The 24,996-nt window shown below is 41.6% G+C and overlaps 1 protein-coding gene across 5 annotated transcripts in view; it reads left to right on the forward strand.

Annotated features, from left to right (window-relative positions):
• The window catches only part of LOC148322572 (voltage-dependent T-type calcium channel subunit alpha-1I-like), a 111,785-nt gene that overhangs the window by 78,113 nt on the left and 8,676 nt on the right, over nt 1-24,996 (forward strand). For 4 of the 5 annotated variants that reach the window (XM_088316175.1, XM_088316178.1, XM_088316176.1 and 1 more), the window contains exons 11-33: nt 714-865; nt 1,350-1,535; nt 2,464-2,581; nt 2,657-2,812; nt 2,973-3,063; nt 3,674-3,828; nt 4,920-5,648; nt 7,039-7,139; nt 7,796-7,919; nt 8,604-8,672; nt 10,419-10,597; nt 10,795-10,921; nt 11,168-11,293; nt 11,405-11,494; nt 11,643-11,835; nt 12,717-12,868; nt 14,186-14,295; nt 15,726-15,859; nt 16,027-16,097; nt 17,274-17,352; nt 18,606-18,727; nt 20,366-20,815; nt 23,764-23,913. In XM_088316175.1, coding sequence (XP_088172301.1) covers nt 714-865; nt 1,350-1,535; nt 2,464-2,581; nt 2,657-2,812; nt 2,973-3,063; nt 3,674-3,828; nt 4,920-5,648; nt 7,039-7,139; nt 7,796-7,919; nt 8,604-8,672; nt 10,419-10,597; nt 10,795-10,921; nt 11,168-11,293; nt 11,405-11,494; nt 11,643-11,835; nt 12,717-12,868; nt 14,186-14,295; nt 15,726-15,859; nt 16,027-16,097; nt 17,274-17,352; nt 18,606-18,727; nt 20,366-20,815; nt 23,764-23,913 — 3,864 coding nt within the window. The remainder of the gene's footprint in view (nt 1-713; nt 866-1,349; nt 1,536-2,463; nt 2,582-2,656; nt 2,813-2,972; nt 3,064-3,673; nt 3,829-4,919; nt 5,649-7,038; nt 7,140-7,795; nt 7,920-8,603; nt 8,673-10,418; nt 10,598-10,794; nt 10,922-11,167; nt 11,294-11,404; nt 11,495-11,642; nt 11,836-12,716; nt 12,869-14,185; nt 14,296-15,725; nt 15,860-16,026; nt 16,098-17,273; nt 17,353-18,605; nt 18,728-20,365; nt 20,816-23,763; nt 23,914-24,996) is intronic. The other variant, XM_088316179.1, reaches the window with a different exon arrangement.

A 24,996-nucleotide genomic window follows, 5' to 3' on the forward strand; every position in this document is an offset into this window, starting at 1 on the left:
GGGTCACACCTGACCGCTCTGAGATGAGCGCAAACCTCCACCAAGGTTGAACGATCCCAATTTGGATCAGCGCCAAATTGCTCACAGACGTTTTCTGCAAACTTGCTCGGTCGTAGAAATTCAGAATTGTTCATTTTTGATACTGAATAAAGTAGCGAGAAGAAAAAAAAAAAATCATTAATCAGCCCGTGTGTCATTTGGATAGCGTGCTTGTTTACAGAGAGCGGAACATTCCAGATGTTTTATCAAACCGTTTTCAGATAAATGGATCAGCTTCGATGGTGCTCAGTTTTCGTTTTTATCTTCCGCAACATTATCGCCGCCAACTGAGCTTCATTGCATTCGGACTGATTTGCTTCCACCAGTTTTTCTTTCCTCTCCACTCGCCTTGACCCGTTCTGCCACCCTTCTCCTCCTCTGTGATCGACAGCACCATATTGATTTCCAAGAGATGGCTCTCCTTGATAATGAGACTTTGGAAAAAAAAAAAAAAAAAAAAAAAAAAAAAAAAAAAGGAAGGAAAAGCGGAGTTGGGGAGCTGGAGGGGATGAAGATAGATTGGGAGAAAAAAGCGGATTAAAGGGGTGGATGGAGGTGTGTGAGCGTACTTTTCCTCTGACACGGACCGCCAACTTTGCCGCGGCTTGTCGGCTGTTTTGTGTGCCGAGTGTCCATTTGGTAACTGGAAGTCTGTTGTGTTTCCTTTAACGCAGCCGGAGGAGCTGACCAACGTGCTGGAGATCTGCAATATTGTTTTCACCAGCATGTTCACCCTGGAGATGATCCTCAAGCTGACGGCCTTCGGCTTCTTTGATTACCTGAGGAACCCGTACAACATTTTTGACGGCATCATCGTCATCATCAGGTGTGGCCGTCGATGAGATTTGTTTTGTTTTTGGTTTTTTCGTTATTTATAGGCGAGATGGATGGAGTAGAACTCGAGGCTCATCTTTTTAGACCTTCATTTTGAATCTTTAAAGGCTTGATAGTTTAGCTCAGGTGTGGGCAAACTACGGCCCGGGGGCCACATGTGGCCCGTTAAATGTTTCAATCCGGCCCGCCGTACTTGGGGGGGGGGGGGGGGGGATTAAATGAATAAAACTTGTTGATGTTTTATTTTCTAAATACTACCCAATGCTTTTGTTCACTTTCATTTAAAATTAGATTTAAATTTTTTTTCCCGGATGAGGTGAGGTTACCAAAACACTCCATCCATCTGCTCCTGGTCCGACCCCTCTGTCAAATTTTAGAACCCATCGTGGCCCGCCAATCAAAAAGTTTGCCCACCCCTGGTTTAGCTACTTCTCAACCTTTGACCTTCCACCTCTGCCTTCTTACATCCAACCCAGTGTGTGTGAGATTATCGGTCAGGCGGATGGTGGCTTGTCGGTGCTGAGGACCTTCAGACTGCTGCGGGTCATAAAACTGGTCCGGTTCATGCCCGCGCTGAGGCGTCAGTTGGTGGTTCTGATGAAGACGATGGACAACGTGGCAACTTTCTGTATGCTCCTCATGCTCTTCATCTTCATCTTCAGGTAACGAGATTTGTTTGCGCTTTTTTGCTATTTATTACTGCACATATATCTTCATATAGTAATATGTGCTTTGTTCAAGAGGCTTTCAAACCAGCGATAAATTTAATCGTGATATAAAACATCGTCTGAGGGAATAGAAAATTAAAGTCCTGTGTATAGTCGTAGAACAGTCCACGCAGACATACAGCCAAAGGCCTGAAAAATGTTTGTGGGAAAACTGTAGGGTTATGTTAATTATGAAAGTGCCAAATCATAATTTCCCAAAGCCCTGTATGTCTCAGCAATTCTCTTCTTTGGCTCCGCTTGCTTCGCTTTGACCATAAAAGTTATGATTATGTTCTTGCTAATATGACTGTCTGCAGACTGTAAAGAACTAAACTGCTATAAACTGTGAAAGACATTTTGGCACTTAAAACAAAAAAGACAACAGTGACTCAAAAGATGCCGCGTCAAGAAATCCAGAGTGCACGCAATCCATCATCCAAATCTGTCTCAGGACGTTGTCCAAAATTTTGGATGTTGTTGAGCCTGTCTGATTAGCCGTCCCCTCAGTATTCTGCTCAGTTTTTACCTGAATAGCACCCGAGGCGACTATAACATAAACTAAAGAATATGGGCTTTTAATGGGCAATAATGCACAGCACTTAAAATCCGGGTAAAGTGAAAATAAATATTGTAAATTTGACGGACCACAGAGAAGAGTGGCAACAACATTTGAACGATTAAAAAAAAAAAAAAATCGCCAAATATATCAAATTAGCCTTAAAAAAAAGGCGATAGCCACCAGTTAGCTTGCGCGCTAACTGGGGATTCCTCAGCTGGCATAACATTTCTAGGAACGTTATACATTTAGGGTATTTAAAAGAATTACATCGTGAAGCTAGCAAACGGCGAGAGGATTTAGCTTAACGTATTTCTTGTGTCACAGTATCCTGGGGATGCACATCTTTGGTTGCAAGTTCAGCCTGAAGACAGACGCAGGAGACACTGTGCCTGACAGGAAGAACTTTGATTCCCTCCTCTGGGCCATCGTCACCGTTTTTCAGGTCCAGATGTTTAACACTTATTAAAATATCTTGATTGTGCTACGTGTTATTCACAATGTGTGTACCGGCTTGTAGATTCTGACTCAGGAGGACTGGAATATGGTGTTGTACAATGGCATGGCTTCCACCTCACCTTGCGCCGCCCTCTACTTTGTAGCGCTGATGACGTTTGGAAACTACGTGCTCTTCAATTTACTGGTAGCCATCTTGGTGGAGGGTTTTCAAGCTGAGGTAAGACTCTGGGCAACATGTACACAAAAAATGTTTTTCCAAAAAATTAAATTAAATATTTTGGACACTGCTGTCTTGGTCCTCGTCAGGCATTCCAGTTTCTCTTGTGTGACGACAACGTTGTACAATTTAATCTCACTCTGCTGTTGTCCTTCTACAGGGAGATGCAAACCGCTCTTACTCCGATGATGACAGGTCGTCCTGTAATTTTGAGGACAACGATAAGCAGAAGGACTCTCTCCATCTCTCAGGTATTAAATCCTATCGGAGGTTGTTCCTGACATTCCGGTATTTCAAACCATGACATGGTTAATAATAATCATTAAAATATCTAATTGTTGCAATTGTTGTCGGTATGTACTTCTTCCTTTTCGAAAAATACAGCTCACAAATGCCAGCACGTATGTTTTGTTCTGACTCAATTTTCTCACCTTAGCTTAGCATCGTTTTCCTGTCTAAAGAGCACAATTGACATTTCTCTTCACAACTCGTCTCCTTTCTCGCTCCTGGCAAAACCCAAAGCATCACACTCAATAAATTAGCATGTAGCAGCACATTAAAGCGTTTACTATTTAAAGATTGGACAACCTGCTGGCGGGGTATCACCATTACGAGCTCATCTTTGGCTCTTTCGAGGTGATTCGACTTGGATTAAACCACCCTGTGTCTCTCTTAACTGGCCATTATGTCACTTGAGGAAATGTATTCTTGGAAGTAATGGCGTTTAAATTCAGCTCACCTATCTGCAATAATGTCGAAGTAAAAAGGAGAAGAAAAATGTCTCGTCTCTGTTTTCGCGAGGTCTCTTGCTCTTTCGTTCGTTCGTACATAATAGTTTTTGGACTTGGCCTTTTCACACAGACCCAAAGATCTGCACGCTAACCCCTAATGGACACTTGGACTTGGGCCCACTGCCTGCCAGCCTATTTCCTGGAGAGAGACTGAGCTTTGCTCTTGGGTCGAGGAAGAACAGCGTCATTTCTCTTGGCAGGGCCAACCTGGAGCAGAAGTCTGCGGTAAGTGAACCGGAGCCACAAATGTATGAATCTTTTGCGACAGTGCATTGATTTTTGCTTTAATATGACATTCGGCAATATTTATTTGATATTGTGGGCTATATTTGCTGACTTTCTGCAGCTTGTCTGAGTCTTCGTGAATCTATGAGCGACTTTCCTCTGCAGCAAATCATCGGTTTTATTGTTTTTTTTAATTTGCAAAAGAAACTATTTGATCAAGTAAAAAGGCCATTTAGTTGATTAATAATGCACTATATGGAAAGTATTGAGGCAAGGTTAATTACTTAATCCGACGGGGGTTGGGTAAAACCCCTTAGTTGACGCTGAATCTTAATCCTTCTGTTATCAAAGACATCTAAAATGGTGATCATGAACAAGGTCCTCGTCAGTCATCACAAAAACTGGCAAAACATTTCCTCAAATATGCAAGTACCGGTTGCCTGTCTGGATACCAGTGGTGGGCCGTCAAGACCTTCTCTGCTGGCTAACATTATCAAGAAAAAATGATCATATTCTTCACATTGACGTCATATTATATCCTAGTGTTGTATTTTTAGGTGAGAGTTTTTATCCAATCAGAATTCAGCTAGCTCGTGTTGTCAGGCAGATTTCACAATTCCAGTAGCACACGCTATTCTGTCAAAGTCGATGGGCTTTCAGCGTTCATAGATCAAATCACAAGTTGGTTCCAGTGAGCCTTCTCGCTGGCCTTACGCTGAAGGTGATGAACGCGTTTTGTGATTGGATACTCACTCGTGAAGGGGCGGTGCTCTACGGAATCAACACACCGGAAAGTCGTAACTGGCGACCGTTCGAAAAATCTCAAATATATTCTTCCTTTTTTAAATCACAATGGCCGAAGGAGGTAAAAGTGTGGATTTAATTGCATATACACTTGAGAGGCCATTTTTAGGTCTGTCTGTGAAATGCACCTCCCGCCACTGCTTTATCGAAATGTGCTAAGTGGTCATGCACATTCTGGCATAACGTTTTGTTAGTTTTTCTTCAAAAAGAGACACGAGCAACCCTTGGATCCATTTGTGTTTAGCAATCCAAAAAGTCTTAGGAGCATCTCTTCTTTTGTCTCTCAGTATCCAGGTCGCGGTTACCACAACTGGGGTCGCCCGCCGCCCCGCCACCATCAAGCCCCATGGGCTCGCCGCTCCAGTTGGAACAGCCTGATCGGAGTTCGCCCCTGCTCCTCGTCATCTCCTTCAGCTAGTCCAGCCTTCACCTCCACCTCGGCCAGGCCTTTCTACGGCTACGGGTTAGGGGGCCTGGGAGGAGTCGTTGGCGGAAGCCTTCGGATCCGAGGCCCCCGTGCCTCCTCATCCCCACTCCGCCACCTCCACAGCGTACACCCAGATGAGGAGGAAAGCCTTCTCTCTCCTCCCGCCGTTGCTTCTCACACGCTTCATCTACGCCATCCTATTCTCCAGGGACATTTTGTACCCCGGAGGGACCGCCGGGCTCTCTCTCTGGAGCTTCCCCAATTGCTCCAAGTCCCAGGAGCTCCTCATCCTCCTCCGTTGTCACATCGTCCTGTGTCCCCCGCAGCACTGCACGCTCACCAGAGGAAGAGCTTCCCTGGAGGGATGGTCATCGGTGGCGGCGGTGGCTTTGAGAGTCTGAGCGTCATCGGAGGAGTGTACCAAGACTGTAATGGCAAGACTCCTCTGGCGCAGCTTCTTCACCCACCTCCTCCACATCAGACCGAGCAGGATAGCAGGACAAACCACCAAAGGTTGATTTCCGAAGTCTTTCCTCAGGTGAACACGCGTAGCAAGGGCCACGAAGACATGGACGATGAGCTTGACTATGTAAGTTTCAGTTTTCAACCGGTGAGATGTTTTTGTATTCTGTAAAACTTTGAGGAACTGAAATCAGACGATATGTTCAGCCCGTTTTGTCAAGTCAGCCACAAAACTTGAGGACCTTAAACAAGCCCAAACAAGGATCTTGTAGAAAACCTCACAGTGCAGTTCTTTACTTTTTCATGTCCAACAAAGTATTTTGTATTGTGGTTCTCATAAAACTAGTGCCATGACGCAAGCTAATCTATGCAGCCATTGAGAATTTAACCAAAAATGTCAAAACTTTGTTGTCTTTTTAAATCTGAACATCGTTATCAGCTGCTGTTTTCTGAAATCGACACGTATCTATCAGGTATTTACTCTGAAATCTATTTATTGAAATCATCACATCTGCCGATGGGGGCCGCCATTTTTAGGACTTTTACACTCTCACGAGAGTACGATTCCATGTGAACTATCCCGATGTCCATGACTTCTTATTCTCGCTACGCTTCCTTTGATGACCGCTACATGTTTTCCATCTCAGCTATGGTGCACATAGAATCGTCTCAACCATCGTTGAGCCAATTCCGTTCATTTGCGCGCTTTATCTTCATTGTCATTTAAAATCTGCAGCTGACAATGATTTCCCCCAACATGGCACCGCCGCTTACGTCGACTAATTATTCCGTTTAATTTTCATCCCATGAGTGCAATATTAATCGGAATACATTTTTTTTTCAATTATCCTGCCTCATACAAGGTATTCTTCTTTTAAAACATGATCCTCTCATCTCGGTATGATCGACTAAATGGATCCATCCGACATGAATGCGGTCTATTTCCAATCGGCCTTTAATGGCGACTAGTCCAACTCGTAATCAACTGTGATTGGCTCCCTCCCTTGCTGTTTGTTGTGAACAGAATACGCAATATGGAAAGAATGGATGCTTATTCCCTGACATCAAACAAACGGTCTCATTCCACAGACGGAATCTAAACTCAAAGAAATACCGTGTCTGTCCCTAACCCCGCTATTAACTCTTGTTTTAGTACAACCGTTTTTTACACATGCGAGAATCTCCCCGCTCTCATGTGTGGGATTTCCAAGCACTTTGTATAAACTCGCTACTTCTTATCTATCAGGCCCCGTGAGAGCTTGATTGTTTCCATTGTAAATAAGGTTGTGTACAAAGAGAAACACGCTTAATTAGAAAGGGCTATTTAGACAGCGGGGAAGAGCGCTATACAGATGGTAATGTTGGTAGACGCTCCAAGCTGTTTCTGTATGTCTTTCAATTCTGTAAATAATTTAAAGCCTGAGGGGAGGTGTAGAACCCGCCTGGTACATTTTTATGTCTATGACTTAGAACGTGTGACGGATTGCGCTGATAGGTATTTTTCTTTTTGGTTTCAGAGCTTGTGCTTCCGCATCCAGAAAATGTTGGAGGCGCATAAACCGGATTGGTGTGAGACCAGAGAGGACTGGTCAGTGTTTCTCTTCTCTCCACAGAACAGGTGAGTCGCCGTGGTCCACCTCTCTTCGTCTTTTAGACGCTCATGATGTCATTATTGCGGGTTGGTTCAAATTAGCCTCAGGAAAATTCACAGCTACGAAAATAAATTATGCCCCCCCCCACCACCACCACCCCGCCCGCCATCCCATCTCATCAAAAGAGAGCACCCAAGACTCCATTAGGGTATCGATTGCCATTTCAAGAAACAGTCACGGGAGGCTTTCTTTCATATCCTGCATCATCTTTTGTGGTTTCAGTTAGATGCAGCGCTTTAATAAAATGCATTGAAATGTTGCCGCATGGCTTGTAAAACTGATTATTCTTTTCATTTAGTTCATTTTCTTTCCTTCCATTCCAATACGCGTCGCGGTGAGGACATTTAATTGCTTTTGGGCAGCACAAACAGTGCCACATGCCAAATTTGGAAACGTGCATTCAGTATATTTCGTCCCGTTGTATCTCTTTTGATGTGCTCTGTGTTCTGCTTTGCAACAGCAGGCCGGGGCTTACCCGCTCGCGTGTTGTAATTCGGTGAAGAGAAGGATTTTAATTGTATTGGAACAGGTGGAGTTGGAGTAAAACAACAATTGCATTTCCGGGTTTTCCCCTCATTGGTGTCGCTTCTGTTGTTTTTTTTTTAACATGTTCCTGGTTTAGGTTCAGACAGATCTGCCAGTCCATCATCGCTCATAAGCTGTTTGATTACGTGGTGCTGGCCTTCATCTTTTCCAATTGCATCACAGTGGCTCTTGAGAGACCCAAGATCCTCCAGGGCAGCTTGGTAAATCAATCAAATGCATGGATGCGCATGTATGACTCAAGACGATTTCGATGGGATTCATGCAACAATTTCTATTGGGAATTATTATTAGCAACCGTTTTGGTTCGTCACATTGAAATTGAGTGTGTAGAAGTACTTAGAGTTCTCAAAATTGGGCACACATACTTTTTATTACACGTTGAACATGTCCAAATATATAAATTCCGGGTGCAGAGACACATTTCAATATGATAATGCTGCTGTTTTTTTTTTTTTTTTTTTTTTTTATGTTATCAATTTAAAAAAATCCCCAAAAAGAAATTTCGGTGCATTGCTTCTTTTTTTTTTTTTTTTTTTAAATGTTATTAATTTTAAAAAAAATCCCCCAAAAGACATTATGGTGCATTGTTTTTTTTTTTTTTTTTTTTATGTTATGAATTAAAAAAAACTCCCCAAAAAAACATTATGGTGCATTGCTTTTTTTTTTAATAGAAAATCCAACAAAAATTTAATGAGAACGAATTGATGAGTGTCATTGAAATTATTGCAGATTTTCCTGCAATTATTCAAACCAAATTAACTTTTATGACATAAAAGGTGCCATAAGGAAAGCTTTACTCATCCTTACTGTCACATTGTGCCTTTTTTTTTTTTTTTTTTTTAACGTCAACCTCTCTTGATGTCTGCCTGTCTCTTTCAATCCAGGAAAGAGTCTTTCTCACCATATCCAACTACATCTTTACTGCCATCTTTGTGGGCGAGATGACACTCAAGGTAACTTTTTACCATGTCAAGCGAAGATTCCCAACACACACACCTGCACATGCGCACACTTAATCCCTCCCCATGAGTCCGTTTTCTTTCATTTTTATTTTCATTTTTTCCCTCCTTGTTTCATCTCTCCTTCCACCTCCCACCGATAGTGTCTGTTTTCTCTGCGATCCTTTGGCACAAGTGGGCCATCCATTATGCACTCCCACAATCAATTATTAACCAATCACGCGCCGTCAAGCAGCCGCAGACTTGTCAGCCCCCCGGCCGAGCTGTACATGTATCCCTTTGTGTCTCTGTCTGTCTGAGCCTTGTGTGTCCAAATAACACGTGTTGGTTTGAGTGTGTGTAGCATTCGTCTCTCGGCAGGACGCCGCTGCTGAGCTTCGTGTTAGTGTACGAGATGCAGCCAAGTAAAAGGCACAACACAGCAGGATTGATGAAGTGGTCAGCATGTTGCTCGATATTTTATGGTTTTTCTTTTTTTTTTTTTTTTTTCTGAGGGAGTGTTTTGGGAGTGGGGTGCAATGCACAACTATTTGATACTCTGGAGTCTGTAAATCAGAACGAGATTTTGCAGGTTAGCGCTTGGAGGAATGCAAGGCAACATTGTAGGATGTTGGCGCAAATTCCCTGGAGTAAACGCCTTCGAATGTCAGTTGTCGATTTTTTTGTTGGTTTTTTTTGCCTCAGTCAGCTCACATTGGCTGACAAGATGGCACTGTGTCTATGTTGGACTGATTGAGTTACACGGCGCCAACGAATTGGGACTATGGGTCGTTCCAAAAGAAAAAGAAGTAAAACATGAAATGACTTTTTACGAGGTTGAGGTCAGTTCTGTCATACTAAATTCATCCAAGCGTATTTTTATGCATCTCCGTTTGTGCAGTGGGGTCATCTTGCCCTCTGTTCCCGTGAAATTTGAATTTTACAATCCGAAGCAACGACCTCATTTTAAACAAAAATTTTGAATATTTGATCCATGAATTTGTATGAATTTATTCCCAATTTAATTTTGTCGTTTTTTTGGGGTTCTTAAACATTTTGTCCTCTCAGGTTTCAGCCTCTACATGTTGCCATGTCAATCTAATCTGCCCAGAGCCTTCAGAATCAGTCCCGCTGGCCGTAAATCAAACTATACAAGCCATGAGACTTTCTCTCGACCTAAACAGATTTCCACTTCTCATACTGCAAGCGAGTTGACCAACCAATAATAATGTTGGCATTTTTTCCGACCTCTGATGGTTGATCAGACCAACTTGTTAGACCGGCAAAACACATCTGTAATAATCAGCATCACTGGGTGTGATGTCTGATCTAAGCCAAAATGCCACGGCCATTTTTTTTTTTTTTATGTGCCAGCCCTGCTCAAGAATAAAAAGTACTCTCTTATCTAACGTGAATGTCTGTGTCCAAATATTTGACACTGCTGTCTTCTGTCGTTTGATGATAGTTCTAGTGATGTCTTCCTTCTGATCTTCTCCTTTTTTGCCCTTGTGCTATTCTGTTGTAGGTGTGGGCAAACTACGGCCCGGGGGCCACATGCGGCCCATTAAACGTTTTAATCCGGCCCGTCGAATTTGAAAAAATTTAAATGAATAAACCTTGTTAATATTTTTTTATTTATTTTTTTAAATACTGTGGTGTGTCAAAGACATATTTTGTTGTAATGCTTTTTGTTCACTTTCACACGTCATTCTCGAAGATTATGTTTCACCTTCCTTCCCTTCTTTAATGTCTTCCCTCCAGGTGGTTTCCATGGGCCTGTACATGGGGGAGCAGGCGTATTTGCGAAGCAGCTGGAACATTCTGGATGGCTTCCTGGTTTTTGTGTCTTTAATTGACATTGTCGTGTCAATGGCGGGCGGGGCGAAGATCCTGGGTGTGCTCAGAGTGCTCCGTCTGCTCAGGACGTTACGTCCTCTCAGGTGCGGTAAAAGTGACGTGTTACTCATTTTTCAAGGTGATAAATATGGTCATTATTTTTATTTGGCCCACAAAATGAATCGGTGCCATTTCGTCACTACGGAGGTGATTTGTAAAGTGATAATGTTCGTCATAAATTTGTGTTGCATATATTTCTTTGTGATTTTTTTAATTTTTTTTATCAAAAACCTCTCTACAGGGTGATCAGTAGAGCTCCAGGTTTGAAGCTGGTGGTAGAGACCCTCATTACCTCTCTTAAACCCATCGGCAACATTGTCCTCATCTGCTGCGCTTTCTTCATCATCTTCGGTATCCTTGGCGTCCAGGTAGGACAGCTTTTTGAGACAACGGTGTGACGAAATTTTTAATCTTGTGCACTTTGAAGAATTATTGCTGCTTTTCACAGAAGCTTGCTAATCAGTGGTCCTTTTGCACGGATGGGGTACTTGAACAGCTTGTTTTGGTCTCAGAAAAGAAATCATTTACCTCGTTGTTTTTAAAGACGCAGCAAAACGTGATCAGCTCATTATTTGACTTTGTGTCCTTTGTTTGTCTTCTACTTTTTCCAACAGCTGTTTAAAGGCAAGTTCTTCTACTGCTTGGGAACTGATGTTAAAAACATCACCAATAAATCCGATTGTCTACAAGCCAACTACAAGTGGGTTCACCATAAGTATAACTTTGACAATTTGGGGCAGGTCAGTCTTGTTTTTATTAACGGATAAAAAAAAAATGCATTGCGTGTATATTTTGTCGTACCTTATATTGTTTTGTTTTGGGTTTTTTTCCTCTCTTCAACTATTGTTCAGGCCCTGATGTCCTTGTTTGTACTGGCCTCTAAAGACGGCTGGGTCAACATCATGTATCACGGTCTAGATGCTGTCGGCGTGGACCAACAGGTAAACACTTTGAAGCAACAAACGCCATACTAGTTCCCGACAAAATATTCTGAATTAATACTCCAATTTGTCTTTCAAGTCACTCCTAATGAATCCCGCTCTTTCCCGTCTCTCCTTTTCCAACCTAATACGTGACGACGCGCCAAAGCCGGTGACCAACAACAACCCCTGGATGCTGCTCTATTTCATCTCCTTCCTCCTCATCGTCAGCTTCTTCGTCCTCAACATGTTTGTCGGCGTGGTGGTGGAGAACTTTCACAAGTGCCGGCAGCACCAGGAGGTGGAGGAGGCCAAGAGGCGCGAGGAGAAACGTCAGCGGCGGATGGAAAAAAAGAGGAGGAGTAAGACGAGGATGTTATTTCATGTAAAGTTTGATGAAGGTTATGTAGAAATCAGATGGGTTTTGATGAGCATAGCATGGTTAATCAAAAACAGAAAATAATTTAAGGAGATCTTCAGTGGAGTGCCAAAAAAAAATCTTTTTAGGAGACACTAAATTAGATATGGCGGAACACTTAACAGTTTTGACATTGTCAACAGGGTGTAAATCTCAAGAGCAATGTGTGATGCGGCTAAAAATTTCGATCCATTGTCGTCTTTTCTCAATTTTATTAAGACACAAATGACTCAGCTATCTTGAGCATCATCAGATTTATACTATTTAGAGCTGTCAAAATGAAAGCGGTAACTCAGGAGATTAATTTGAAAAATAAAAAATTACGTAAAAATGTCACATTTGATCACATTCAAGAATCAAAGAAAGCTATTATAACCGTCTTTGAATTAAAATACTTCATATTTGGTGATTTCGCGATAATTCCGAGATATTATTCAAGTACCCATCTGGTATATGCTTCACAAAAAATAGTAGTTGAAAAATGTGATTAATCGCAATTCTGTTGTGATTAATTAGTTAAAAAAAATTAACCACTTGACGGCACTAATACAATTTTTTTCTGACTTGTTGAAATGAGCACTCTGGCATTATTGACATATTTGGCACAGATTTTTACTTCATTATGGTGGTAGGCAGCGGGATTCCTCATTTTCCGTCACAATAAGTTTATACAGGATTTGAGGCTTTAAAAAAAAAAAAATTAATACCAAAATTGCTCATGAGCTGCAGAAAACAGCTGACAAAAAAAAAACTTTAAGGTGTAACTATTATATGTTTAACAGCTTCGATAAATTGCATTTAATTTTTCTTTTTTTACATCAACAGAAGCCCAAAAGCTTCCCTATTACTCCAGCTACAGCAACGTGCGCCTGATGATCCACACGCTGTGCACAAACCACTACCTGGACCTCATCATCACTTTCATCATCTGCATCAACGTCATCACAATGTCCCTCGAGCACTACAATCAACCTCACGTAAGACATGATTTATGTATGAGAGTGTGGTCTGGCGCTGATGTCTTCATTTTGTTCTCATTTCCCCTTTGGTACCTTTTTTTTTTTTTTTTTTTCCCCTCGATATTTTGCAAACTACTGACGATTTTACAAGCTTGTTCTCAGGGGGAAGACATTTGGCAGTGTTATTTTAAAACAACACGCCTTTTTGGTAGCTCTTTCGACCTTGTCGACCTTTGCCATGAGGCAAAGTGACACAGAATGTGATCCAGTGCATATAAAAAAAATTACTCTCTCTAAATTATTGTGCTAATCTGCACGGATATTGAATTTGTATTGAGAGGGATTGAATTTCTTTTAAGAAAACTGAATGTGAAAATGCAAGCAATTGAAATTTTCTCAATGATGATCAAATGCAGCCTAAGAGAACTTTGAATCAATTTTGCCATTTTCACTCGAGTTTCAAGTTTATTGGACAGAGTACAATTGAGTTTTCGCTTTTCAATGCAATCATTCCAATTGAACAATACAAATTTAATTGCGCGATTAAAATTCTATTTTCAAATGCAATGATTTGAGTTAAATGATTGAAATTGAGTTTTGTTTTTTTTTTATTCAGTTTCTGGTGGCATCAATTTCAGCCCACACTTTATATTCAAATATTTTAAATAACAAAAGGTAGTCATAGAATAATGCTTCACCACTGCCAAATCTGCAATAAATAAACTATTTTAAACTATTTTCTTTCCTATTGGAAAGAATAATATAGAATAATAATAATAATTAAATTGTTCAAAAAAATGTGTATCCCTTTTGACTACCTATCACTCATTTTCTTGCTTTTAAATTCAGAACGTCAACCCTACTCTAGAACATTCAAAATTTTTATTTTTATTATTGATATGTACAATATTTATTCCTTAGTAATGTTGTTTTTCTTTTTTTATTTTATCAGCTGTAAATCAAATTCCATTGTTCATGCAAATAAATAGAAGTGAACACGAAACCTTTTCAACCTGAGCTGAACCCCTTTAGCGTTTGTTGTTTTTGTTAATAATCTAGTGATTTTGAAAATAAACGTATTCACCGCAAATCGTTGTTTTCGAAGGAAATTTGAATTTCTAAGTTATTCTGCATAACTAAGTATAACTGTATAACTGTGGTTGCTTCTTTTTTTTTAAGTGTGAATATTTGCATTTTTATGAATATATGATGCTGTGTTCATGCCTCTGGCCTGCCTGCCTTTTACACTCCAAACAATCGAGATAATTCGCCCAGCCTAACCGCGCACAACCCCACACACACTCACACTCCCGCCTCTTGACTGTCTTTCCCCAGTCTTTAGATCTCGCCCTGAAGTACTGCAATTATTTCTTCACCTCCACTTTTGTGCTGGAATCCATTCTCAAGCTCATCGCCTTCGGCTTCCGTCGCTTCTTCAAAGACAGGTGCAGTGTGAAGTTGTTCGTGATTGGGTCACTGTCATTGTGTGCACGTGCTAAGCTCTACGAAAGTGATTCATTCATTTGCATTCGCTTCGGGGTGAGTTTGCCGGCCAGGAGGACCATGCCAACCGTTTGCAAAACAACAGGGAAATGATGCTTTATTTGTCTAATCGGTTACATTATTTGTACCTAAATCGCCATTAACTCATTTACTGCCATTGACGGCTAAAGACGTCAAAGATCCTTTTTTTTTTTTTTACTTGGCTGGTAGTGAATGAGTTAAATTCTGCACAATCTAAAGATTAATCTAACACCATTTACAGTTTTTATGTGGAATCAATTTCATAGTGACCCCATTGAGCGCACTGTCATGTCTATATGACTAACGTGATTTGACGTTATTATAACATTGACGACAACTAAATCCCATTCAAATGGAGAAAAATAGACAAGGTAAAAGAGGAAATTGTCTGTCGTACGATAGTCTGGACTGATTTGAGAGAATGTAACGCACGTTAATGCATCAAATGTATTTTAAAGCGTCTCCAACAGACACGAGTGGTCACTGTGCATCGTGTCATTTGTTTTTCTTTCCCTTGGCCCGGATGTCTGTCAGGACACATTAATAGCCGCCAGGGACACACTAACACAACAGTAGGAATTGCGAGAGTGTCGATTATTAAGCATTTTGTGAGACTGACTGCCAATGCATACATTGAGTAAACATTGCGTAATTGTTCTGTTCTATTCTTGTAAATAAGAAAAGAAAAAAAAACAGCTATTCTCAAAAGACTGTCACATTTAGCGCGATAAGATCCAAGTAGCATACCGGGAAGTGAGCAAAGTCCATTTTAAATGATGATATCAGGCAAAGGCCTATTCTTCAAGACAAAAGCAAATCATAAAAGTGAGCACATTTCGATTGAGAATTTACAGTGGAGGTTTTTAGAAGATGCATTGTTGTTTGTCACAGTGCAATTTTGTCAATGGGCCTGACCGAAGCCAGCTATAAAGTAACACCGCCCAAAAGGCGCTTGATTGCATCACAGCTATTGATCGCTGGCAAACGCTACAAGGTAGCAAACGGACTGCACCACAAACACTCCAGTAAAAATTCACATAACACAAGTCAAGAAGTGAGTTGATGTTCAATTGCCGCAAAAATAGCGCTTCAACGCACCATATAAACCACTTCTCCCAACCAATAACTAGCACTGATTAGAACAGGCGTGGGCAAACTACGGCCCAGGGGCCACATGCGGCCCGTTGAACGTTTTAATCCGGCCACCACGGTCAGAATTCTCCTACAGCACAACAAGAAAAAAAATTGGGGGGGGGGATGCACAACTGGCACAGAGACCAATTTTAATACTGACCATGTCCATGATTTGTCGATGTAAAAAAAAAACAAAAAAAACGTGCGTTTGTGTCAGATGGAACCAACTGGACCTTGCCATTGTGCTTCTGTCTGTGATGGGCATCACATTGGAGGAGATCGAGATCAGCGCTGCGCTGCCCATCAACCCCACCATCATCCGGATCATGAGAGTACTGAGGATAGCACGAGGTGCGGATCATCTTTGCCATAATTTCCCCTTTCACATAAATGGGAACTTGCCATACGGCGCAAAATTAAGAGCCTGACTTTTGTTTGGTTATGAGATATCTAATTAGCGTTAGAGACGTACCGGTATACCCTCCCTAAATGCATTTCGCTCCCACACATTTGCACAGTCCTGAAGCTGCTGAAGATGGCCACAGGAATGAGAGCCCTGTTGGATACGGTGGTCCAAGCCCTGCCTCAGGTACACACACACACACACACACACACACGCGCACACACACACACGCAAACGTTCCATGTCAGTGTGAGCGGCCAGCCCTCAAAGAATTCCCAGTCTGGTTTCCTACTCACTTTTTTCCCCTCTGTCAGCTCGCAACTTTTAATAGATGACTCACTAATGCATCACATTTATATTGTGTGTGCTAAAAACTCTGGGAGCTGCCTAAACCATGTCCGGTGCGACCAAAATCGGTGGCGTCCTTGACCCAAGTTTTCTGACATTTGTAGTTTATCACAAAAGTCTTGAAATGGGATTGAAATGAATGGGCCAGATAGGCTAATCCAAATGGATCCTTTTGGACCTCGCATGGTGTACTCGGGCAGAGTCAAAAGTAGTTCTCGTACTGTTTACACTTAACTGTTTTGGGGAAAACATTAAATTAGGATTAAGAAACTTCTCTTTAATGGATTAAATGATCAAGAAGTGAGTCATGTCGGTAAATTAAAGAAGCACACTGCTATGATGCACTGGCAGAGCTAGAGGGGGGCGGGGGGGGGCATTGGCGGCACGACCCCCCCCACACCTGCTGAGTATCCAAAAATAAAACGAAGCAAACGCAAGAGTTCGAGTGCATTTGTTTTAGGAGGTTAGCGTCAGTCGTGAAGAAAAAGATCACGGCTTTGTTTTTTTTTTTTATTGATCTGCGCTCTTTAACACGGAGCCCTTTGCTCTGTCCCAAGAGTGCATTGGGAGGTAATTAAAACTCAGGCTAATTAAAGCATTCCGGGAGGTATCTCTCACTTTCGTTCTGTTTTGTATGGCCATGTGTGTGTGTGAGGTCATTAAAGCAGTAGATTTGACCCGCGCTCCTATGATACCACTTTTAAAATGAAATGACAATCATCCAGCATCACCTCCTTGCATCAAATGGGAACCGAAAACATTGCGTTGGTTAACTTTCAAATTTTAATCACAAGTGGCTTTGTGTCCCTAAAAACTGTTTTTAAGTTTGACCTACAAAAGCTTGCGCAATAAATTAGTGAAATGTGACGGCATCGGTTTCAGTTGAACCCATCGGTCGTCGATATAAAAAGAGTTTCTAATCGCATGTGTAAAGTGCTGCTAAAGTATTTATAAATCGCAAGGGGGGGGGCGGAGAGCGGTTCTGTTAAGCTTTGAAATGTTTGTTTGTTTCAGGTGGGTAACCTGGGTCTGCTCTTCATGCTACTGTTTTTCATCTACGCCGCCTTAGGAGTAGAGCTTTTCGGAGAACTTGGTGAGTCACTTTTTCATCAAAACTCATGCAGAGAAGACGTCTGGGTTAAAACATTTGATACCCAGCATGGGAGTGCGCCTTCATTTTTTTTTTTTTCCGAGGAGCTATTTTGTGCACTTTTGAGATGGGAAGACAATATTGCACTGCAATTACTAGAAACGTGACGTTTTTTAAGGTTGCAGTTTTATTTGGGTTGTGTTCAAATTTTCGAGTCCTAACAATACTTTGCGTCTTGTCCTAGGTTAAAAAAAAGATACCTGTCGGTTTAATTTTGATGTTTTGACAGTTTTTTTTTTATTTTATTTTTTGTGACATAATGTGCTAAAATTACCTTGAATTATATGTTAATTTTTAATAACATTAAAATGGAGACCAAAAAAAATAGGACTGCACGATATTGGAAAAATATGCAATATTTATTTATTTTTTTTTATTATTATTATTTTATTTAACATGTAACTAAAGAAATTAAATTATTATAAGGTGATTTCAATGCTTGTGATCAATGTGGCGAATATGCACCTTAACAATTTATATTTTTAAAAATATATTAAAAATAGTCGCCATTCCTCCACTACAGCCTGGAGTCCTCTGGGAGTCAAAAAAAAAAAAAAAAAAAGCACAGTCAGGTGGCAACTTGAATTTTGCCAAACTAACAGAAGGGGGCATAAAATTTCTGCTGAGCTTCACAGAAAGTGAATTATTCTTTGCATTAGCACATATAAATGGAAAATATATTTCTTTTATCTAATTTCTCCAGATAAAGTATGGCGGATCCAGCTGGTGCTCATTGAATCACATTAAAAGCAACATTTTTTTTTTTTCACCATCCTTAAACTCTTCTCATTAGTTCTCCTACAGTTAGCCAACAGGGAATAGAAGCGCTCGGGGAAAAAAAAGGACTGTCCTTAAATGCCACACTACTCGAAGATACTCTTCATCTTGTTAAATTCCAACAGCGCTGGAGAAATGTGTCACTTTCTTGAGGTCATTTTTAAAACTATTTTGGGATTCAAGCTCAAGGACATATGGGGCAACAGGTTTCCTTGCGATTAATCACAAAAAAAATTGACTTCAAGGAAGCTTACTAGCAGTTTTAAAAGGAGAGCATCGTCCTGTGAGGAACGTGTCGAATTTGTCCAAATTATCTCTTGTGACATCAAACTGTATCCCCCCCCTCTCTTTTCCTCATCCCGTCTGCTTTCCGCTTGACCTCCTCCCTCGTTCCCCGCATCCGCCCTTCTCCTCCTCAGTTTGCAATCAAGACTACCCGTGCGAGGGCATGAGTCGTCACGCTACCTTTGAGAACTTTGGCATGGCCTTCCTGACTTTGTTTCAAGTCTCTACGGGCGACAACTGGAATGGCATCATGAAGGTGCGTTCAATTTTTTTTTCGCCATGCTCACTTCTCCAATCGCCGATGGACCGTGCCGCTTACGAATGACTTGGTGTCTGAAAAGATTTATCTCAAATCGCTCGACCGAGAACCGACAAGATGCCCCGAGAGAGAGAGAGAGACAAAAGACAAACTATCCCTTTGTCTTAATCATGATTTCCGACGGAGGAGAAATGTGCTGGCTCGGCGAACGGCTACACAAATTTCCGCTCTGATGGGTTGGGAAGTGACTGTGGCTCATTGCACACGCACACGAAACACTAATTACCCTTGAACGCACACCTCCTGCAGCTATCCTCCCTCCCAATGCGCTCCACAGGGGAGGAGAAATTATCTTATGGAGGAGCAGCGAGTGTGGACGATGTTTGGCCATCAACCTGTCCTCCCATCTGATATAATTCGGTGAAACATGATGAGGAGAAAAGAGCCGTTTGGAAACATACAGGAAGTGGCCGGTATTTTAGAAAATGAACAAAATGAGAGACTGTAAATTAAGATGTGTTTGTGTCTTTAATCAGTCCTCTGCTAACACAAATAATTCTGCTAACAGTGATTAGCTGCCAAATTAGCCTTCAGCCCAACATGCTAACTAACATCAACATTGACCGGAAATTAAACAAATGAGGCAAAAATTGTGATAGCAAGTCTTGTCCTCTGTTTTTGGGCGCTCCTAGATGAGTAAAAGTTACACGAAGTAGTCCGTAATTGAAAAATGAAGTCAACTGATGCGAAATCTGCCACGCATTAGCCGCGTTAGCTAGTTGGCTAAGTGTCCACTTCTGTTATTGTGTCGTTTAAATTTACAGGTTCTCCTTGTGCTTTTTTTTTGTTTTCTCTGGAAATCAGAACTAATGAGTCCCAATAGAAGAGGTGTACCAAAAATTGTATACCAGGAGAATAATGATCTGTTTTAATTGACACTGTAAAAAACAAAAGTCATTCGACTTGACAATGAGCTAAGGATATTTGACTTTTTCAGGATTTTGAAATATCAGGGTAATCCTACTGGTAACCTTCACTGGTGAACTTAATTTGACTTTCTTTAAAGTTTTGAAGGCACTTCCAACTATTTCAATACTTTTTGTTCAATTTTCTGTTTTCTAACAAGCAGCTGAATGTCCCAAAAAATATAAATAAATCAATAAATAAATTGTTGTGTTTGTTCTATGAATCAGCCAATATATTTTCTGGTTCAATTCCAATTGGTATTTAAAAAAAAAACAAAAAAAAAAACGATTTATCACGCTGTTTACATTTTTACTTCACTGGACCAAGGTGACCCGTAACATTTGAGAGGATGTTGTCAGAAGTGGCCACTGAGCTTAGAGTGTCACCGAGAGTCATCAGCACAGACATAAAGAGCCACCCAAACGCGTACAAGTGGATGTCTTCATGGGTCAAACACCACAAGCATTCTGCCTGTAACAGATATCATATCTTTATTGTAAAAATATATATATTTATTAATTGTTTTAATAATCGGTCGATAAATTTATTGGAATTTTACTCTGCTAAATATCAGAATCGCCTCATGAACTCCTCATCGTCTGTTCCTACAGTATTTTCTGACCTATATTTGTCCACTGATCTTCATCCTCCTCTCCATCCTGTTTCCAGGATACATTGCGGGAATGCCCACCAGATCACGCCACTGATGTGGATTACGCCTGCAATCCCAGCCTTCAGTTTATCTCGCCCATGTACTTTGTCTCCTTCGTGCTCACCGCCCAGTTCGTGCTCATCAATGTGGTGGTGGCCGTGCTGATGAAGCACCTGGACGACTCCAATAAGGAGGCCCAAGAGGAGGCGGAGATGGATGCAGAAATTGAGCTGGAGCTGGCCCAGGGCACCCTCTGTTGCATGGGCGCCCCCGGCTGCGGGGGTGGAGGCGTGGAGAAAGGCGGCGTCGCCGCTGGCTCGGCCCCCGGTGCCGCCGGCTGCAGGAAGGAGGCGGGAGGGCGAGGAGAGAAGGGAGCGGGAGGGAGGACGCGCACGTCAGCCGGCACGCACGCGGTGCCGTACAACGCCGCTGACTCCAACCGGCCGTTGTACTCACCAGCACATGAAGTGAGTGTCTTTCCGCGTGTGTGTGTATGAGTGTGTTATTGCCTTTTAGAATGTCAAGTCGATCTGTAAAAACAAACAAAAAATGAATCAATACGTGCACTATTTTTTTATTGGGGAATAATTAACCCAGATCTTTGAATTGCTTCACTTATTTAAAGACTTAGGGATCAGTCATCGATTCTAAAGTTCGGCTCAGCCAATTTTTCCCCTGATATGATTTATCACGATCCGAAAAGACGCATCATTTTTTGATGTATCGGTACAATGACCTTATCACTCATTATTAACCTTGTAGCCTCAAAGCGGGAAAATCCTGATGCGAAAGACAAAAAGAGCGGGACGATTTACAACGGAAATAAAACGAAGACATCCCTGCTTGGGTATTCTCCGCGTAGCTGCTTTTATGTATCGGCGCGTCAGTTCATATCGAGAAAACCAAAACAAAATTGCGAATTGTGATTTGATTGATGCTGACAAAAGAGACTCCTTGCCTTTACTTTCATCAAATTGACAGCCATGTTTTATGGTTGGGCTCTTTTTTTTTTTTTTACTTTTTTTTGGGGTTGTTTTTGTTCTTCTTGAGGCTTAAAATTCATTTTCTTTCGGGGCTTGTCGTAGACCTCTCCAGGCAGGATGTTCTTTGCGGACTGGACACAGGTGCACGCCTTGTTGCAACCCCCCCCCCTCATTTCTACAAAGTCTGACGCATTTCATTCATTTCGTGAGTTGCTAATGATATCAACACACGTTTAGATGACTCATCGGCAGCCTTTCACCTTCACTTCGGGGCTCTACACCCAGACACATGGCGCCGTTTTTAGCTCAGCGTCGGCTGATGGAGGAACATATTGCCGACCAGGGGAGAACACGCGTCTCTCGAATGATTTGCGTTAAGGGATCTGTAATTTATTCAGTCCCGGGCGTTTAGTGTGTTTTGATGAGCGTGTGTGTGTTTAGTGAAGTGAGACTCAAAATGAGCAAGCGGCCACACCACCGTGCTGCAAAATGGAGAGTCATAATATTGTAGAAGTTCAAAGTGGTGGAATGTCGAGAAGAAAGAAAGTGCTTCCGTCAATTTTTGCATCCATAAGATTAGGGAGGAGGGAAGCAAGCGGGAGTGGAGCCTCGAGGATGCCGATCGAAACGATTTGGCTCGGAATACGAGGCTGTTTACTTCATGTAAAGTGATCGATAGCCGTGTAATCATCCATCACGCACTGTCATTATGAAAATGTCGTGGAATAATAAAACATTTGGGCAATTGGCCAAACATTTGCACATACCAGGACGATAAATCTTTTCAATGCCAAAATTAGCCAAAAATGTCCACTCTGTCAGCAAGCTCACAAACATTATTTTGCTATTTGTATTTTCATCTTGCGGTTAAAAAAATAAAATAAAATATGGGACCATAACCTATATAGATTTTTTTTTAAACTGTATAATACATATAATACCATAAATTTTTAATTGAATTAAAAAAAGTCCAAAAGGCATTTTTTTCTTACCTCTGAGGTAAAAAAAAAAATATAACATCTAAATTCTTGGAAATCAGTTTTTTTTTTTTGTTTATTTATTTATTTGTTTGTGACAAAACACACCCGTAATCCCGTCAATCTCGCTGCTTCGAAAGATTAATTTGATTGATTCGATCCGATTTGGCCGTTGCTGAGTCCGCCAGGCAATTTTGTCGTCTGTGCTAGGTTACGCCGCAAAGTTTCGGCTGCAGTGAAACACTATTGATAGATAGCAGGTAAAAGAAGCCAGTCGGAGTTCCGCACTCGGTGAGAAAGGGCAAAGGGAATCAGAGAGGAGAGATAATAGCTCAAGCAGTGACAGTCAGATAGAAGTTGTAATTAATTTCAGCTCTCTCTCTCTCTCTCTCTCAAGTTCAACTCCCAGCAGACGGGCTCCATTGTTGTCTCGTAATACAGTTATTAATAGAGGCCAGCACGTAGGCCACCGCAGTCAATCAAACATTATCTTTCTATCTTAGCCACCGACATAGAATGGACGCTTGAAAATGGGAGCGAGGGTACGTGCAAGAGGAGGCATGGTTGCATCATTTAATTCACTCATGTTGCTGGGATTGGATAATTAATCAAGTGAAAAGAAAAAGTAATTATCAGGTGGCCGGATATTAGGAGAATAAAATGTGTATAATTTTTTTTTTTCAGCAAATATAACATTATTTTCAGTGTGCTCTCAAAACTCCTAAAAATGAGATGACCCATGAGCCGCCAGTCAGAAATATGAAAATGTAAATGAATATCGAGAAAATAACTATATCTTGATCTAACCCGGAATGTTTTACGGTCATACAATGTCCAAAGGTAAAAAAAAAAAGACTTCTCGAAGGATTTATGATTAAAGTGAATTCATGACACTCTGTAAAATTTTGATAAATTATTTTGAAGTCATTTCCTTTATATTCCCAGGTTGAACTAGTCGGGTTTTCTCGCAGGGGAAACCCCGTTTGACTGAGTCGTAATTGCTTAAACTCAAACTGTTATCTGAAGGTATTGCGCAATTTCAATGAGGTGATATCTCAGATGTAATTGCGCCGTTCTCCACGCCGCGGCCTTTGACAAGGAAAAGACGTTACCTGGCAAACGGGGGTTTAAAGTGTGCTTGTTGGGAAAATACGGTGCTTGTGGGTTGTGTTTGATGAAAAGGCTTTCTTATTCCTTTGGGAAAGGGGGGGGAAAATAGTTGGATGCTTTCTGACAGTGAGTTTGTGTCTTTACATGCACAAAAGCATTTTTGGGACCCTGACGGCTGTCTTTGCATTTCCCTACGTGTTCTTTGTCCTCGCATGTCGGCATGTGCACACCTTTGTGCCTGCGTGCAATTCTGGTCTGCTGGCCCGCGTCCCGTGTGTATGTGTATGTGTGTGTGTGTGTCCCCCCATGTGTGTACGCATGTGTGCGTGTGTGTGTGTGTTCCAGGAGAGCCAGTGGTTGGACAGCGTATCTCTCCTGATCAAGGATACATTAGAAGGGGAGATGCTGATGATCGACAATCTCTCTGGTTCTGTCTTCCACCATTACTCCTCCCCTCTACCCATCTGTAAAGACCGCAGGGGCCACCCACAAGAGGTACCACCCTCATGTGACGTGAACACGTGCACAAATGCAGCACATGCACAGGAGGTGAAACACTGGCCTCCCTTTTGGGGTCAAAAAGTGCAATGGCGGTTGGATAGCTGAGAAAAAAAAAAACCTTAATTAACTGTTCCGGCAATAAAAAAAAAAGCTTTGAAAATATTGGCAAAAAAAAATAAAAAAATAAATATATATATATATATATGATTTAAAATGGATTATTTATTTTTTTAACATTCGTAATTGAGACAAAAAAAAATAAGTGCAACAAGTCACTCAACCCGAACATATGCTTACTGTAAATTAAAAAAATAAATAAATAAAGCAGAAAAAACTGCAAATCTATTTTCCTAACCGGCATTCATCCTGCACGACACATGGCGTATAGCTGCGAAGAGGTGGGTTAGACCCGATGTTGGTAATTTTACGGTCACGCGCACAAGATGGCGGATTGGCGAGAGGGAGGTCTGCGCTACAGGGGGAGTGGTCACTGCTGAATCCAATTAAGGCCAATCAAATGCTCTCTTTTCATTCCCTTTAAATGTGGCGTGATTTAACGAGATGTATAATCCAACGATTCCGAGGGTTTGATGGCAGCTGTTCACATATTTCTAAAATACGTCACGTTAGACCAGCTATCTACCTTGTGCAAGTTTTTAGACCAGCTATAGATTTACCTTCTGCCACTAAATTGTCATTCCGCCAGACGCATCTCCAAGTCTCTCCTTCTGCTGCGTTGGCCCACTCAGGTTGGCGGTAACCAGTCTGCCAAATCAACAAATATGCAGCCGGTGTTGCGCTGGTATGAAAATTACGATCCTCAGGCATTTGCACCAAAGATGCAATGAAAATGGAGTCCCCGGAGTTAATGCTTTAACGCTCCATCCAATGAGGTTGAGGTCACACTCGATAAGCAGACGTCCCGTGACATTCCAACTTGTACGACTCCACCGACGTTCTGTTTTAGAGACTCGACGGCAAATAGTACTTGCGCCGAATAGCTACACTCTTAAATGTGTCCCAGATATTTATGTGGATCAGTGATGTTTGGTGGGCGTCCTGGCTGCTGAGGCAGAG

The sequence above is a fragment of the Idiotropiscis lumnitzeri genome, chromosome 15, assembly GCF_059441095.1.
Source record: "Idiotropiscis lumnitzeri isolate Australia: NSW breed Sydney's pygmy pipehorse chromosome 15, RoL_Ilum_1.0, whole genome shotgun sequence".
NCBI lineage: Eukaryota > Metazoa > Chordata > Actinopteri > Syngnathiformes > Syngnathidae > Idiotropiscis > Idiotropiscis lumnitzeri.